At 37.2% G+C, this 17696-nt stretch overlaps 1 protein-coding gene across 9 annotated transcripts in view; it reads right to left on the bottom strand.

Annotated features, from left to right (window-relative positions):
- GAS2 (growth arrest specific 2) overlaps window positions 1-17696 on the bottom strand; it is a 133877-nt gene that overhangs the window by 95290 nt on the left and 20891 nt on the right. For 8 of the 9 annotated variants that reach the window (XM_087821787.1, XM_087821788.1, XM_087821789.1 and 5 more), the window contains exons 2-3: window positions 12837-13001; window positions 2485-2606 (exon numbers count right to left, since the gene is read on the bottom strand). In XM_087821787.1, the coding sequence (XP_087677913.1) occupies window positions 2485-2606; window positions 12837-12981 (267 nt within the window). In that variant the 5' untranslated portion in view covers window positions 12982-13001. Of the gene's footprint in view, window positions 1-2484; window positions 2607-12836; window positions 13002-14933; window positions 16348-17696 lie in introns of those variants that run through there. The other variant, XM_087821786.1, reaches the window with a different exon arrangement.

The following is a 17696-nucleotide window of genomic DNA, read 5'->3' as shown; positions in this document are numbered from 1 at the left end:
TGCACAAAAGTCAGCAAGTCACTGCTGGTAAAAAAAGAACAGAGGAAATATACAGCACAAAGGTGTTCATATGCTTGAACTCTATTTGGGCCAGGAAGTGCAAGTTTGTACATCAACGTAACAATTATTCTGTCTTGATGGGTCATGCCAACTTTGAGTCAGGTAATTAAGAGTCAAAAGGCATAAAACCTAACCTTGGACTTTTAGCTTGTTTTGGTTTTCTCACCCTAATAGGATATTATTAGAAAGATTAGTTTTGCTAAGATATTTGCCTTGAATGATCCCTAGCCCCAGGAATATTAACATTCAAAATTCTAGTGAATTGACCATATAATGATACAGAAATCAGTTAAAGTTAAATTGCTGCATACTAATCTTAAATGCTTCTACCCAACTACTCCTTAACTCTGTGGAATCTCTGCAATGCCTCAGGCAAAGTGAAAAAATGTAAAGGCTAAGATCAATACTTATAGCTAACAAACATAGGCTGTATTTTTTTTTCTATTGATCTATTGATGTCTGGAAAGAAAAAAAATCATAGATTATCATTTATTTTCATTCAGGGTATTTTATCAAGCCAGAATAGAATATAACAGTCATTAATTTATAACTAAAATATTAAATATTTATTAAATTTTTATTAAATTTTCTTTCAAATATTAAAGAGTGTTTAAATCCTTCTTAACACAGGCATGCTTCACACATACCAAACATAACTTACTCAAATGTGTTTACACAGCTGCAAAATCCCCACATTAACTATCGATCAGGAAAACTAAAAATATTGCTGTGAGAATGAGAATGTGAGATCTAAGCTGCTTGAAGGAAATTATTAAGGGCTTCCTGTGACATTAATTCAGATGGGATCAAGTTTGTTGTTGATTTTTTAAAAATTCTGCTTCAGCATCTCCCTACACACAACATAGTTTCAGAGAAGGCATTGACCAGCTCAACTATCTCCCCCACTACTGTCCCTAAATTTCAAAATGTCAAAGAGGAAAATAATTACCACACACACAGACTTAATACTGTAACCTCAAGGTTATTTATACTCAATTTGAAGGCCTCCTTTTTTTCTATGGGAAATAGTCAATGTAAACCTAATGACCTGAGTTTTAGTGAATCTATTCTGTTTTAAAAATATATATTTTTATTGATTTCAGAGGGAGAGGAAGGGAAAGGGAGAGAGACAGAAACATCAATGATGAGAGAGTCATTGATCGGCTGCCCCCCCTGCAGACCCCCTGCCGGGGATCGAGCCCACAACCGGGATATGTGCCCTGACCCGGAATCGAACCCCGATCTCCTGGATTCAGGGTCAATGCTCAACCGCTGAGCCACACTGGCAGGGCGAGGTGAATCTATTCTTGATCACGCACAAATCACTCAGTCTTCATCTAACCAATGGAGGAAAATAAATGAGTGCAGTGCGTCCCAAACTTGGCGGAACAGTAGAACCCCCTGAGGAGCTTTCAGACATCCCCAGGTTGATCCCTGAAGGATTTCATCAGAATGTTCAGGCCTGGGAGCAGGCATCAGCAGTTTTAAAGACACTCCGGTGATTCCACTGTGCAGCAAGTTTGGGAGTTGCTTTTAAGCTAAAAAACGAGGGGCTTTTATATTACATAGTACTTTACAAAGTGATATAAACTATTATCCCCAAACTAAGTACAGCGCTGTAAAAAGATAGTGTTTTAGGAAGTTTAATCTTCTGTTTGGATTTTAGTTCAGTAGTCATAAAGAAACTATAGATAAATAATCAGTTTTACTCTTTTTGCCAGAGCTGCAGAAAGTTTAATGTTTTTTATTTTTATTTTTATCTCATTAACATTATTTTAGCCTTTTTATTACCTCTTTTCCTTCTCTATTAAAATTAAGAAAAGTATCACCTATCTTTTTTCTTTCAAATATATAAAACATCACACTTTTACTATATGTTTATAATAAAGAGAAAAGAATATTAGAACTAATGTGCAGAAAAGAAATCTAAGGAGTCAGAAAGAAAATAACTTGTCCAAATTTACTTAATTCAACACTACTACTTATTTAAAACAAATAAAAAATTATGCACTCCAGATATTTTGTTCCAATATTCTGCTATAATGATCTATTTGGAAACGAAGACCTATTCAGCAAATCTTTCTTGACTAGAATTTGTTCATTGCCTGATGACAGAAATTATTTCTCTGCTAAATTTTTAATCAGTACATCAGATTCGGCCAGTTTATACACCACAGTACTTGTTTTGTATTAATACCATCAATTTGCACAAGTTTTTATTTAATTAGACCTACCAAAAGGATTATGTAATTTATGTAATTAGAGAACAAATAGCATGTTACCTAATTAAAAAGCACCCTCTGTGCTTGTTAATAGAGACAGTAATGCATCCATTCCCAATGAAATCCTCAAATTAAACTCAATTCATAAGCAACTACGAGTATAATCCACCTCCCAATAGTTATTTGCCTTGGGATCTCTTACCTTTGCGGGCTTATTAGCATCCATGCTCTCTTTGAATTTCTCCTGAACAGTTTCTGCAAGTTGACAGAGCAAGGCGCCATTGTCCAATTTCTCCATAAACGTTTCTGCCGTTATCTCCTTCCCTGAAATAACAAAAAGAAGCATTAAAAAAAGCATAATAATTCCCCAATAGCAATGGGACATTCATGTCGGCATATTTGACACAGTTTTTACCATCGAAATTTCTACTCCGGCTGAGTTCTGCGTCTGGGATAGGAACTCACTGGAAAGAATTGTTTCTTTGGAATTTTATGTTTTCCTTTGGTAGCAAGAGTCTCAATATTTTACATTTTAATAATACCATTTCAACTACATAAATGTTTTATTCCACATTACAAGTGACCAAATGATATTCTGGGTGAAAGAGTCCCACCATTTAGCAATCAAGCAATGAAACTCAACGAACCAGCTTCACCAGCTTGTACAGTCTGGCATCTGAGATTTATTCAGCTCTTATTCCCAGTGGCCCGGGCAATTACTTTGGCCTGCGAGGCAAGGGCATGAAGCAGAACTGGTATTTTGTGTTGCATATGTGTCCTTGATCATGAGAATGCCATCTCTCTCTTCTTTAACTTGAAACAGAGCCAACGTGTATCAAAAATCAGACACTATTGGTGAGTTTAATAGCATGGCCAATGCATAAAGCCACATCTCTAAATTCCATCGAGTCTGTTTTCCTGATTGAGATAATACAGGTAAAATTAATGCCATTGATAAACTGCTCACAACTACTCGCCACTTCCTCTACTGCCCGTAGGAACATGATTCGCAACGGTCCATCTCTGACATTTAACTGGTTAACTGTTATTTTTCTTCATTCTCAGATGCAGCCAAAGCATATTTTCTTTCTTCTTTTTCTCTTTTATTTTCTAACAGCTTTATTGTGATATAATTCACGTACCTTACAATGCACTCATTTAAAATGTAAAATTCAATGGCTTTCAGGACACTGTATTCACAGAGTTGTGCAATCACCACCACAATGTTAGGGCATTTTTACAGTGTCCTAAAGAAACCCCGGACCTTTCACTGTCACTCCTGATTGCTCCCTTCCCCCAGCCCCTACAAAACCACTAACTTCTTTTCTTATATGCTCCCCCAAACTCATCTCCCCCAAAGCGCCCTCCTGTTCCTGGCTCTGTAATTCTCTAAGCTTCAGAATATTTTATTTCCCTGACTTAATTTCCTCTAACTTATTAGTGACAAATCCTGCAGATTGATGCTTCCTTCTGTTTCTTGTACCATAATCTTAATAAAAAACTTCCTGATCTGATACCTCAACCTCTAACAGCAAGAACAATGACCATTCCTTGTATCCTTAGTGTCTCTGTCCAACACAAACCAGTCATTGCGAAGCACCACTCTCACCGGGGCATTCTCCATCATTATGAATAGTCCCTAATCTCCCCCTCTCCCTAAAAGATGAAATATAACTACTTTAACCCAATATCCAGAGGTCTCCCCAACGCCTCTAATTACCTTTCTAACGTGACATCTTATCCCCTGCCCCTTGGTCTGCACCCTGCCTCTCAGTCCCATTAGCAGGCCCTCCAGCTCCTGCCGTCAGGCCTCTGCTCCTGCAGGGCCCCTGACGCTCCACCTGCCTGGCCAAGTCCCAGGGCCCGCTCAGCAGAAATGCGGACCGAGCTCTCCCAGTGCACGCTGAGCGCTTTCCTCTACGGGCAGACTCATGGGTGTCACGCACCTTGGGTTTATCAAACTTCTGGAGCTAGTAACATGTTTCGTATAAAGTTCTTGTCTTCCTCAATACTGTAAACCTCTTAATACTGTAAACCTCTTGAGGTGTGTGTGTGTGTGTGTGTGTGTGTGTGTGTGTGCGCATGTGCCTATGGAGGTAAGCATAATGTTATTCCCATGGTAGGCACCTAATAAATGTGTTCAGTGAGCACATGGATTAACAAATGAAGACATAAACTACTGGAAAACTTGGAGAAAATGTTGGGCACTATTTTTGTGAAAAGTGGTTAGGTCAAAATAAAAGGAGGTATATTAAAGTCTTACACTGAGACTCTCATAGATAGATAACTTTTATCTTAAGAAAAATGCATGCGGCTCAAATCCATGAACACTTAAATATAACCCAAATGGAACGACAGATAAAATATTGGCTTAAAGTTAAACTCACAATACCTAATATATTTGGATTTCAAGAAACATCTGTTTGAAATGATTTTTTTTTTTTCAGTTTTGGGGGAAGGGCAGGTAAAAAAGGAAAGAGAATTACTTTTTTTTTTTAATGTTCTTTTTTCCCTCCTGGATAGTTCACATTTCAGCCCCAGTTAGAATAATGACTTTTGCAGGTGGCAAAACATCAGTAGCTCTAAGTACTCACCACAGACATAGCCTATTCAGAACTGCTATTATTTCAAAATTGTATGCAGCTCAGCTCAATTCAGGAATGCAAGTAAGTCTCAAGATACAAAAAGCCAGTACAACCGAATTTGTATCACACATTCACCATATTGGCCAGCATTTTCTAACAATAAGAAAGTTATTTTGCAAACAAATATAAAAAATAATTATTAGAAATATTTTCAAAGTTACCAATTAAATTTTAAGGTAAATAAAGGTAAACTTTAAATTGTTGACCATATGTTAGTTTTAAGATTTTCTACATTTAGATGAGGTTTTCAGATATTCTTATTTCGTTAAGCTCCAAGGCACATTAAAGATTTTATTCAAAATGCTAAATGACAAGGTAATTATGATATTTAAAAGAACTTACAAATTATAAAAAGAAAATGTCATTCATTACAGAGTTATTATCAATTTACCAAAAGGTATGATTTTTACTTGTATGCATTATACCTGAAGATTTTTAGCTATCCTGATTTTCATGAATACTTGGAGAATTTACATTGAACATCTGTATCTAATGAAAAATATATTAGGTGTCAGCTTTCAATTCTGTATATTTTATAGCTCCAAAAGGTGAGATTTGTTGTTTTTTTTTTTTGGCTAAAACAGACACCGTTACATACTTTATAGTTGAAATGTGCTGCCTCAAATGAAGGAAAAATGCAAGACGGAGAAGTATTTTTAAAAACCTTCACATGTAATGTATTTTCCATCCAAAGATTAAGAATCATAAAATATACATTTAAAATGTACTAAATAATTGTAAGAAATGTTATAATTCTTGTATGGCATAATATATTATCTCATTCTTATTGCATGAATAGTACCAAAAGCATAAAAAAATCAGAATATAAAATTTGCTGGATCTAACTATGACAAACCCATTAGAAGAGGCTGTCATGAACTAGTTGCAATTTCTCATGCAAACATTATATGAAGCTAAATATCTTTGTCAGGGAGAAGCAGATATTTAACTTGTGTAGCTGGTTTGAGGCATTATAAACACTAGAGGCAGTAGGGATCTTGTACCATTTCTTCCCCAGCCCTATCTTTCCTTGTTGTTGGTATGTTTGGGAAAAGGTAGGGCAATGAATAGATCATTTAAATCTTCTAGGCATACTGGCCTGCACTGGGTTGTACAGACCACTGGCCTGGAGGTTAATCTGAAACAGCCTAGTCTAGAGGTGATGTCCTCACTTCATCAATTCAGTCATGACTGACTGCTTGCCAGCAGACAAAGATCAGGGAGTTTGGTTAATTTTGTGGTTGGTCACTTCCTATTAAAATGTTAGGGCTCGATGATATGAAATAACTGTATGTCAGGTAACTAAAATCAATATGCATGCTTGTACACGTGAGTGTATTCCTCCCAGAAATATGTACTTGCCATAATTCCCATAAAGATTAAGTATCAACCTACGGTGTTTTAAAATGGAGCCACTCTGGGGGGAAAAAAGCCCTTTTCTCTTATACTTTGCTGAAGAGGAATGTTTCCCTCCCAGTAAGTTAGTAGTACTAAATTTAGGTTCCCAAAGACATGATAGCATTTCATAATGATATCTAACCTTTGAGTTCTTACTGTATGCCAGGCGCTTTACGTGTATTCATGTTTTTAATATTCTACAAAGCTGTGATGTGGGTGCTGCCATCACATCCATTTTACAGTTGGTGAAACTGAGGCGTTTAGATAAGTAACTTGCTGAAGGCCACCCGGTGAATCTGGCTCTTTAACCCATGGCGTCTAGGTTTAGAGTCTATGCTCTTAGTCACCATGCTTGACTACTTAAATATTTGCTGAATATATAAACAACTATTTCCTTTTACAATGCACTCTCCCTAACTCAGTTGTCTTTTTCTCTGTAGAAACTCCACAGAAAGCCCTTCGGGATAAAACAAACAAACAAAAACAGCTTCGGGCTGAAGACAGCGATGGCAGTGCTGAAAATGCGAATAGCAGTGTACCTTGGAAGTCGAGAATGGCTGAGAGTGACAGTCAGGCCTGTTCCGATATGTGGCCTGATTTACTGCAGAAGGAAACCGGCATATTTTATGTCTACAGGTGTCTGGATCTGATCAAACTCTACCTGAATCTCCACCGCACCTCTCAACCCCAATACCTTTCTCTAACTGGGGAGCTCAAAGGAACTCATCTGCTATCCTAACTTGAGGTAGTCCGTGTTTTGAGACTGAAATTTGAAGGCTGTGAGGCAGAAAGTAATTCATTCTCCCCAGAAACCCAGGACCAGCACTTGCGCCACGGGGATCCCACCTCCCTAGCCTGCATTTACATCAAGACAAGACAAAGCTGGTTCTGTTGGAACGATGGGTGAAAAACAACTGCGCAGTAGCTTCTCGGAAAGGCGTCAACTTGTGAACATGAACTTGATTCTTTAAACTTTTGAGCTAGCAAAAGATACCACCTTCCCCAAGGAATTTTTATTGACTATATCAGGAACATAAGGACTCTGCTGGACAAGGGGCTGGTAAAAGAGCTTCGAGAAAAATGGAAAGTAAAGAAAGCTGTTCAAAACCTACTAGACAGCAGTTGTATTGGACAGAAGCAACTCCATTAAGTAGATGCTTAACTTTTTAATGATAGAAATAGGTTATTTTTATAAATATAAAATATTTTTATAAATACCTGGCAAAATAACTGATAAGATAAAATTACCTATCGGTCATATTAAGCATATAATAATTCAATTTTCTTTTGTGGAAACTCAGAGAAAGGGAAAATCACCACAGCATCAATCATCACAATGCATTTCTAAATGGGTCAGCAAAACTTGATTTTATAAAACTTGTTTTCTATCTTATGCTTTACTCCAAGTCCCTGCATAGATTCAAAACACTTATGCCTACATCTACAGATCTAGTCTTTAGGAACAATGCCAATTTATTTGCTAAACTACAATCTTTTCTCAAAAACATATTCCCATGTGATTTCATACAGTGTTATTAAACAAATACTCATTAAAGATAAAGGCAGACCATCACTTTCAAATGATTAAAGAAACACAAGTGAAATAAACAATCTGAGAACATTTATGTTAGTACATTCGTTTTAAAGCTATGTCAACAACAATTTTCAATAGTCCATCAATAATCATTAAACTTGTAGAATGTGCCTCATATATTTGAATGGTGGGTTTTTGCTATAATCTGGAATTGTTAACTTAATAACATGTTGTTTATTCAAAGTGACAATTAAGTTTTTCCCAAGACTTATTTGTATAACCATTTTATGTTCAAATATGTCCTAAGGATACAGATCAATAACAAGTGGGAATAACAAGCTAGTTCATGAACAAAAATAACAAAAAAGGGTTAAAATAAAGCTGAAATGTGTACATTTATGTATAACAGGGAACAGTGGCCAAAGAAACATTTTATACTGAAGAATGAAGGGATAGTCAGGATTCTTTCGCTGCCTTTTCTTAATATTGGTCATAAAATTGCTCCACGGTGCCAGCTGTTGAAAACATGCTTGGACTACAAAAACTACTTTCAGTAAGATCAGTTGATATTTAGAAAGATATGTTGAGTAGTCAGTAAATATTATATGATCTTCTTATGAATCCCATTGGTGTGCTTCATAAACAAATCCCAACTACCATAACTACTCATCTTAGTTCACATTTTACAACACAGCTGGCATTTTATACTCATACATAAATAGTATTTCATCTAAAAATTTGCTATTTCTGCTTTATTTCTATGGCTAAGAATCTAAAGTGGTATGTATTGGTGTTACTGATTAAGTATCATGTACCTGAAAATTTTGGTATTAAACCTCCATATGTGATATGAATGTGAATATTGGTCTGTGAGCCAATGAAATAATTTTCTTCTCTATCAAATAATTTTTATCCACTGAAATACATAAATCCAAATTGAGCTTTCTTTGAGAAACTACATTTTTCAGTTGATATTTTATATGAAGGACCCGAAATATCTGATTTTAGACTGCAATTAATACTCCTCTTGAAGGACATAAAAAAACATCACATCACATTTTAATCAAGTATTACTACAAAGAAGTAGAAAGCCTTTCCACAAGTAAGGTCCACATCACAATGGTAAAATGTAATTAAAACTTTTAATGTAGAAAGTAAATTTCTACCTCACACACACAAAAAAATCAGATACTTTATATAAAGACAGCATCAACTTTGGAACTAACTACTTTCAAGACATCTCTAACTTTCAAGCACATACAAACCAAGAGTTGAAAGAGAGCTACATAATGTAAATTTGAAAATATTTCTGAGGTGATAAAATAGCCAGTAATAAATAATTTTAAAGTATACTTCACTGACTTCATTTCTAAAATATGTGAATTCTAAGTCTACCTAATATGTGTAATAAAAACATCTTCTAACGTAGCCATACATTTTTTCTCCCCTCCAGATCACCACCACTCTAGTACATAACATATTTTCTTACCTCCAAATGTTTTACCACTTCTAAATAATGCCAAGTTACTGTTCTACACTTAAGTTACCATAAGGATATTCACTTGAAGTCTATTATCTACCTACTGGTACGAATTTAAGTCAATACAAGGTGGTACTTTGCTGTATCCTGAGATTCTTTTAAGATTCCTTTTCTGCGAAAATCTCCTAAGCCACCGTTGCATTTGTGTTACCAACTGCTATCATTAAGGAAAAAAAAATTAGTCTTACTCTTTAAAAGAAAGATTATTCATTTATGTAAATTATGTTCTCCTTATTTATGCATATTGATCATCTCAAACTGGGTCTCGAGAGGTGGATTTCTTGGAAACTTACACGTTTGGAACTGGAAAGGACATTAGAGATCGTCTACTCCAACCCCTTCGTTTTATGGTTGAGGACACTGAGCCCAGAAAAGATAGCTCAGTGACTTTGGGCAAGTTTCCTACCGAGCGGCAGAGCCAGAACCAGAAGCCAGGTCTCCTGATGTCCTGTTGGGAGCCAGGTCTCCTGACTTTGTTAGGAGCCAGGTCTCCTGATTTTGATTCCAAGGATCTTTCCATTACACACACTGACTCTCTATTCTTTCAGGTTGCCTTGGGCCACTCACACTGATCAAGCTGCTTTGTAAACGGTCACATTCACCAAATAAAATGCCTTTGATGACAAGTCATGGGACCTTGGAATGTACCTGTACAATCAGGCTACCCTCTAATTAATCACTATCTCCCCCAGTCTAGAACCTCAGTTGCTTCTCAGTGACCATACAATAAATTATAACGTTTATCAACATGGTCTTCAAATCTGTACACGATCTGGCACCTACAAGTGTCATGAAACTCTCCTCTTGATCCATGCTGTTGACACTAGCTCAGTTCTTCCAACGCACCAAACTCCTTTGAAACTCAGCACAAGCCATTCCCGCCAACCAGGCTCTTCTCCCCGGCTTTGCCTGGCTGGCTAGTAAACATTCTTCAGTCCTCGGTTTAAATAGAAGACCCCTAAACATTTCCCCAAGTCCAGCCATCCTTTGCCCCACGCCCACCTCCTCGCTTTTGCGCCCTTATTTCAACCTCTATCTCTTAGTGTTTATAATAAGTCCAATTAATGAATTATTGATTCAATTACTTACTTAATGTTCCCTTTTCAATCTCCTCCCACATCTCTAAGGGCTGGCACTCCGCCTATTCCTAATCCACCGCTCTACCCTCCAGTACTTAGCAGACTGTGTCTGGAACACAAAAATCACAATAGCTCGTATTTACTATGGCTAGTTGATTACTATGTGCCAGGCCTTGCTCTAAATGCGGTCATCTCATTCAAACTGCCAAGGATCCTAGGAAGCTGGTACTAGTATTATACTTACATTACAGATGATGAAACAGAGGACAGTGCATTTAGAAACCTGCCCAGTGTCACAGAGCTAGTAAGTGGTGGAACTGAGATTTGAATTCAAGCATTCTGATTCCAGTGTCTATTTTTTTAAAAACGGCCCGGCCGGTGTGGCTCAGCGGTTGAGCATCAACCTAGGATCCTGGAGCTCAAGGTTCGATTCCTTGGCACAGGCCCGGGTTGTGGGCTCGATCCCCAGCAGGGGGCACACAGGAGGCAGCCGATCGATGACTCTCACCATTGATGTTTCTCTCTCTCTCCCTCTCCTTCCTCTCTCTGAAATCAATAAAAGACATTTAAAAAAAAAAAAAGAAAAAAGAAAGGTTGTGAAGAATAACTTTAAAAAAACCCACGAAAACGAACATTTTATATGCTGCTGCGCACTCAACTGTTTGTGCAATCAATCAATAAATTTATCAACAAAATGAAACTGACAGTATCGCTGAACTATTAAATCGGACTAACACCACGAACGGTGTTTACGACACGTCAGGCGCTTCCTCAGTAGTATACATATTTCAGTCCTGTAATCCCACTGCACCCTACAAATCAGGCGCTTCCAGCACGGCCACGTGACAGATGAGGAAACTGAGGCAGGCAGAGGAGCAGCTCTTTTCCAACATCACATCGCTGGCGAGCGGCAGTCCCGGGGTTCAGACCCAGGCAGTCCACCTCGAGCCTGTTCTCTTAACATCCACTCTGCACAGCCGCGCTTGTGAGAGCCCGCGGCTGAAGACAGCTCCGAGTTCATCATAAGTCCCCAGTGTCACAGCCATTAGGGAACCTCGGAAGGACAGAAACAAAGAGAGGAAATCCTGCTTGGGTTACCCTGACTCCCTCTACGTGATGGAGATAAAAGCTGCTCCTCTGCATGGCTGGGTGACAAAAGGGGGGAGCCCCTTCCTCCCAGGGGGCCCAGGAGGCGGAGGGCCCCTGGGCCCCGGGCGTCCGGGCCCTGCCCCGGGCTGGGTGCCCCGTGAGACCTGCAGCACCCCCCTCCCATGCAGTAGCCCCAGGCCGCACAGGACCGCGACCCAGCGCGTGCACGCGGGAAAACAGAACAGCTGAACCCTAGGGTAAAGGCGAAGAAAGGCAAAAAGCCATGAAAAATCCGGAGCCATGGGGGGCGAAAGGATAATGCTGCTGAAAGGTGCTCAAATCTTTCCAAACCTTGCTAAGATTTCAAGCGGACAGGGCGCTTCTCACTAAGCTCTTCAGTTTATCTTTAAGTAATAAAATGATGTTGGTGACATCCCTTCTGCAAGTGATAAAGTGCCATACAAATGATAAGTTTACTTGATATTCAAATGTTGTATTTTATGTATCTATAAGGGACCTTTCCTCGGGTAATAAATCGGTTTTATTCTCTGTGAAAGACTACTGGTGAAAGCAGTGTTTCTATATATAATGATCCTTGAAATGCGCATGGTTAAAAAAAATGCACGTGGTTGAAATTTTATCCTATGACTATGCCAGCACAACGGGAATTTAAAAAGAGACAGCCTTAGCATGCGGTAGCATTTTTCTCAGAGACAGTACTTTTGGAAGAGTCCCTAAAAACAAAATTGAAATGAACAGAAAAATTTTTAGCTCAGGTTGGGTGACTCTAGTCAGCTCATTTGGACAAAGGATAGATGTGTTCGTTCCAGAGTTTGGGGATTCAGCAGTTTTAGAAGGTGTGCTATAAAAGTAGGGCAAAGCAATCTAGTTTTAGAAGTCAGATTTCACAGACTATGGCCTGGGTGCAATGCCCAAAGACGAGGTCAGACTGGTCAGTTGCATAAAAGAAAAGTAAAAATAAAAATAAAAAATCAGATCAGCATATAGGTGCAATAAGCAATTTGACCACATATTTCCACATTTCAATGCATGATATTGGAATTACTAAGCACAGTTAACATGAGAGACATTGGGAAATTCATTTAAATTTTCCACATGCTTCAGGTTTCCCAGATGCAAAACCCAAATAATGAAATCTTTCTTTCCAAGGTGCTGTCACATGCTTAGGTGAAGGACACTATATGGGGGAGAGAAAAAAAAACCCAACCCTGTTATCTTTGCTCACAAAATGAGATCTTATAACCTTACCTAATAGATTGGTTAACCACAAGGCCAGATCTTCTTTCATCGGTAGCAAATTAGCTTCATGTCTGCTGGCCAGCCACTGGCTATACTGATGCATATCAGAGAGGCCAGGTCCACTGCGTACCTTTGGGCTCAGAGCAGTGCACATTATTTATCCACTTGTAATACCTGTTTTGGAAACAAAAGAGCAATTGCTTTTTATACAGATTTCTCTTGTTAAAATCTTGATGCCAATGACAAAAGTAAGGAACCGGATCCATGGAGATTGATGAAAGGTCAGGTTATTAATTATTAAACCCCAGGAAACACTGTTTGCTTTATCTTTTTTGGTGCTATCACTGTTGACCAGCCACTTGGTAGAAGATAGCAGCAATCAAAGGTCAAATAGAAATATCAAACAGTAAGCACTAAGCTTGTGAAAAATGTGATATTTAGAAAGAGTCAGTTTCTAAGACGAGAAATCCCAAAGTTGTTGATGAAAATTTGAGTATCCAAATTGTAAACTCCAGTTGTTTGGGTTCATTTTTGAAACCATAGATTTCTACAGAGCTTTAGGACTGAGTGCTAGCAGTGACAGTGTTTACACAATTTATTATGAACATATGGTCACTACCCTTAAAACTATTATCTATAGGATTAAGCACAGCACTTGGTTCTTTGCAGATGGCTGAGCAATCAAGGATTCACAATTCAGAGAACTGGGTGGGAGACAGGGTAAGAAGTGCTTTAGAGACTCCCTACCTACTCTACTTTTCTCATTTTACAGTTCATGAAAAAAAAAAACCAGAGAGGATCAGTGACTTAACCAAGATCATACAGCTAGATCATGGCACAGTCAGGCTTAAACCTGGGTCTTCATACTCTTTCGAGAATGACACATTTTAAAAAATAGATTCATCAAGAAAGCATATTATAACCCAAAAACAACACCATTATTCTAACAAATACTGTTGCAAGTTTTTCTTTTGTCTTATTTTGTATCTTTTCACTTCATGGGTTTTTGCATCCTACGTTTAGTTTGCAATCATCTTTTGAATAGAAGAGATTTAAATATCTTACATCTACAAAATAAAAGTTGATTTCATTAACCTGGTCACCTTATGGGTATCACAGGCCCCTAGGTGAGTTGTAGAAAAGTTGTTTGAATATATAGTTGGCCTCGAATGTAGCACTTTTTATGCATTATTTATAGGACCTAAGACTATAGAAGTAACATTGAAGCAGCTCAGATAACAAACTCATAAGTTTAACAATGTGTACACAAGTAATGTGAAATAACTAAATGCACTATAACTGGATAACAATGAAAATACAACTGGCAAGAGGTAAGATTTATGATATAATGGGGTATTCAGCTATATTTCAATAATTATGGTATTTTTAAGTTACCAATATAAGTGCATATCAACTCGTCAGTTCTATTCTTTGAAACTTTACATAGTAGTCTTTTCTAATGAATCTCAAAGTCTAATTCTCTTAGCATAGGATAATTTTTTTCTTTTATAGACTGCTTTTGAAAACATAGTAAGTTATTGGTGTTTAGAAAAATGCAAAATGTGACCATCTCTCAAACATTTTGCTGTAGTATTAGAAGAGACAGCTAAAGAGTAAACACCTAAAAGGTGTCATAAATATGTAATTTAAAAGCACAGACGACTGCATTTCTAAACAATTATGCTTTCAAGTAATTGTTTTGCAAAAAATAATTGCCATAAATTTTCTTTGAAAACATTTTTTTATAAATCTCTATCTAATTATCCATAGTAAACCAGTGCAAATGTGAAACATACGTTGCTAAATTATCATTATAGGAACCAGAACATTACCATCGCCTATTCTTTTGTAGTTAATCATCACATCATTCACACAAAATCCTAAAATTTTCTCCAAATCCTGTCATTAAATATCAGAAACCCAAAACATTCTTTTGCCCCAGTTCTTTGAAAAATAGGTCTAGTCCCAGAAAAACAAAACATCTCCCTGTAGCTGGTCAGGATTCTTATAGGCTAGCTAACCTCAGAAACAAACATTTAAGTAATATTACATTTAAGCACATGATTCATACATTTAAATAACTAATTGAAATCTTAAAAGGGTTACCTCTAAAATGCCTTTCTTCTCAAGACACAATCTCTCCCACTACTTTCCTGAAAGTGAGATGTGGTAGGTCAGTAACTTTAGCTACATCCTATTATGTGCTCTGCAACTTTCATTTAAGCACCAGCGTCCTATTCTGCTCTGTAAAAGCAAGAAGACACCTCAGATTCTTAGGCCCATTGTCCAATGAAGAATTCATCAAGGGATAGTTTACAGTAAGCCTAATGGCATGTAACAGTTTCAGTGAGTCAGAGGGACACAATCCTTCCCCTCAATACTTCTAAACAGTGAAGTTTTTATTTTCTTGACAGTGGCACATTTATTTCTCATGCAGTCTGTCCTGTATTTTGCCAGAAATGTAATTCAAACTATCTTCTAATATTTATAGATGATCATTCAGTAAAAAAGCAGTAAGAGTAGTTAAGCAATTTTTGTTATGCTGCTTTGTTTATAATCAAAACTATATTCAACCTGTAAAAAAAAAAAAAAAAGAGAGAGAGAGTTCTATTTTACCAGAAGGTAAAAATGGGAGAAAGAAGGCTTAGTGGGCAATTCACATGCAATAGGTGATAAACAACTAAACATACGCCAAATATGTTGACACTTAAAGTCGCTGTCATGGATAGAAGCTCTGTTTAAGTCCCTTTAGAAAAAAAATAGGATTTCAATCCAGATTGAACCATTTTTTCATCATTTAAATCACCATCTGTGGTTCAGCTGAAAGTCAGCCACTACATGGAGGTCTTGGACTTAGATATGGCCGAGACGTGAATAAGAAACATGGGCCTGGGCCCAGCTAGCAGGAGTGTGGAAGAATTATTCCATGGTGAAGTAGTTTCCCACTGAAATGATTAAATGGGGGTGAACAAAAGTCAAACGAATTTATATCACCAAGATAAAAAAGATCACTACAGGACTGTAACCATTTGATAATTTTTAACAAATGTTTAATCAGTGTGGATGAGTTGAACTAAATCACAAAGAACAAACCCAAACAAAAAGATCATTTCTGATCTTTTGAATTCATTCAAAAGTTTTCCAAAACCACAAGAGATGCCAAGGAGTAGCTTTTAAAGTTGGGAAGTGAAATGATTAACGATCCACTAGACTGGAATAAAGAAGTTCAAGTTTGGGAGAACAAAAAAACTTTTTTTGTGTGTGCACTGCATCAAAACACAGAAAGATGTTACCATTAAAATTCGTAGATCTAAATATGTACAAAGCTTGATAAGTACCTTTGGCAAGTACTAAACAAAGACAATCACTTTGGGAAGAGGAGGGGGGACCCAAATGCTGCTATGAGTCCTCCAAACTATGGCTTCTCCAAGTTTATGGGTCTATCTAAAAATGGATGACTCAACCCTCAGGATTTGGAATTCAGAAAAATAAACCTTAAAGCAAAAAACATGCAGAAACTTAATACCGAATTCTTCAAAGAATGTGTGTATTTTTTCTTTCTTTCTTTCCATAGAAGTGATTCTGGAATAACCATTATAAATATGATGAGACATGAACTAGCCCAGGGGAAGAAGAAAAAATTAATGACTCCGTAAGTAAAATATCATATGTTTCAAGACTCTGTTTAGTCTGTTGCTCCAGAATCCCAGTTGAAGACCTTCTAGTTTTGAGTCTGAAGATAAAGGACTCTTTCACATCACCTAGAGATGTGCTTTGATTATGACCAAGATGGTTTCTGGTCTACCTCTAGACTTTGTTGACACGTTATAAAAATAAAATTTAAAAATGAAATATTGCATAGAAAATAAGTTGGAAAGAAAGAAAAATAAGAATAAAATAATAAACATTTTATCACTGCTGTCTGCTATGAGATTCCACTAAAAAGCCTGAATAATGAATATTAATTGGAATATTAGAATTGGAATAAGAAGTCCTGGGGTCAAACTAGCTCTACTACCTACCCACTTAATAGCTGTTCTAAGATTCTAGTTCTATGACTTTTTATGTTTGTACCTGAGTTCTTCAGTATGTCCAACGGAGGCTAACACTTCAGACATAATCTTGAAACTTAAGTATTTGTGCCAGTGTTGGCATATATTTTACATTCAATAAATACTAGCTAAATCTAAATTATCGCCATAGGAAATATGCCAAAAATAAAACTTCCATTGACTTATTTTAAAAAGAAAAGCAATTCTGTAACAAAATAGGAATGTTTTGTAGACCTGAGTCACTAGGAGAAGACAAAGGGTAAAGAAGAGAAATGAAAACTAAGTATCGATGAAATAAAAGCATGAATATTGGAAAACTCAAAGTTTTCTTCATAATGAGAAGGAAGAAGCCCTTAAGGTGAATGAAATGTTGGGCTCTAAAATGAGTAGTTCACAAATTTTGTTAACAAATTAGACTTCATTTCTGACCCCAGTTAAAGATCATAAACTATTAAGGTGGGGGAATGCTACACCTCTCCAAATAAATGTGAGAGGGTGTCACTATGCCTCCCCCCCAACCCGACCCCTTAACTGCGGCCAGTAAAAACCAAAAGTGCTAATGATCTCACAGGGAAGGAAGGGAAGGGAAGGGAAGGTGTCCCCCCTAAAGGCCAACTTTGTTCTCATCTGTAGCACTCGTCTCACCTCCACCTAGTCAGTTTTGTGTGTCTGAGGTATGAAACAATGAAGAAACAAAGTCTGTAGGCCAGTAACACTAACTTTTAAAATTTAAAACAAACAAACAAAAAGTACCCCAAGCCAAACACCCTCCCAAAATCTGGAAGGAGAAAACGGTATCTTTCAAGCTAGACTCAAA

The sequence above is a fragment of the Miniopterus natalensis genome, chromosome 11 (assembly GCF_054644295.1).
Source record: "Miniopterus natalensis isolate mMinNat1 chromosome 11, mMinNat1.hap1, whole genome shotgun sequence".
In the NCBI taxonomy this organism is placed as follows: Eukaryota; Metazoa; Chordata; class Mammalia; order Chiroptera; family Miniopteridae; genus Miniopterus; species Miniopterus natalensis.
The sequence above is the reverse complement of the archived record's forward strand: the minus strand, read 5'-3'. Positions and strand labels throughout refer to the sequence as shown.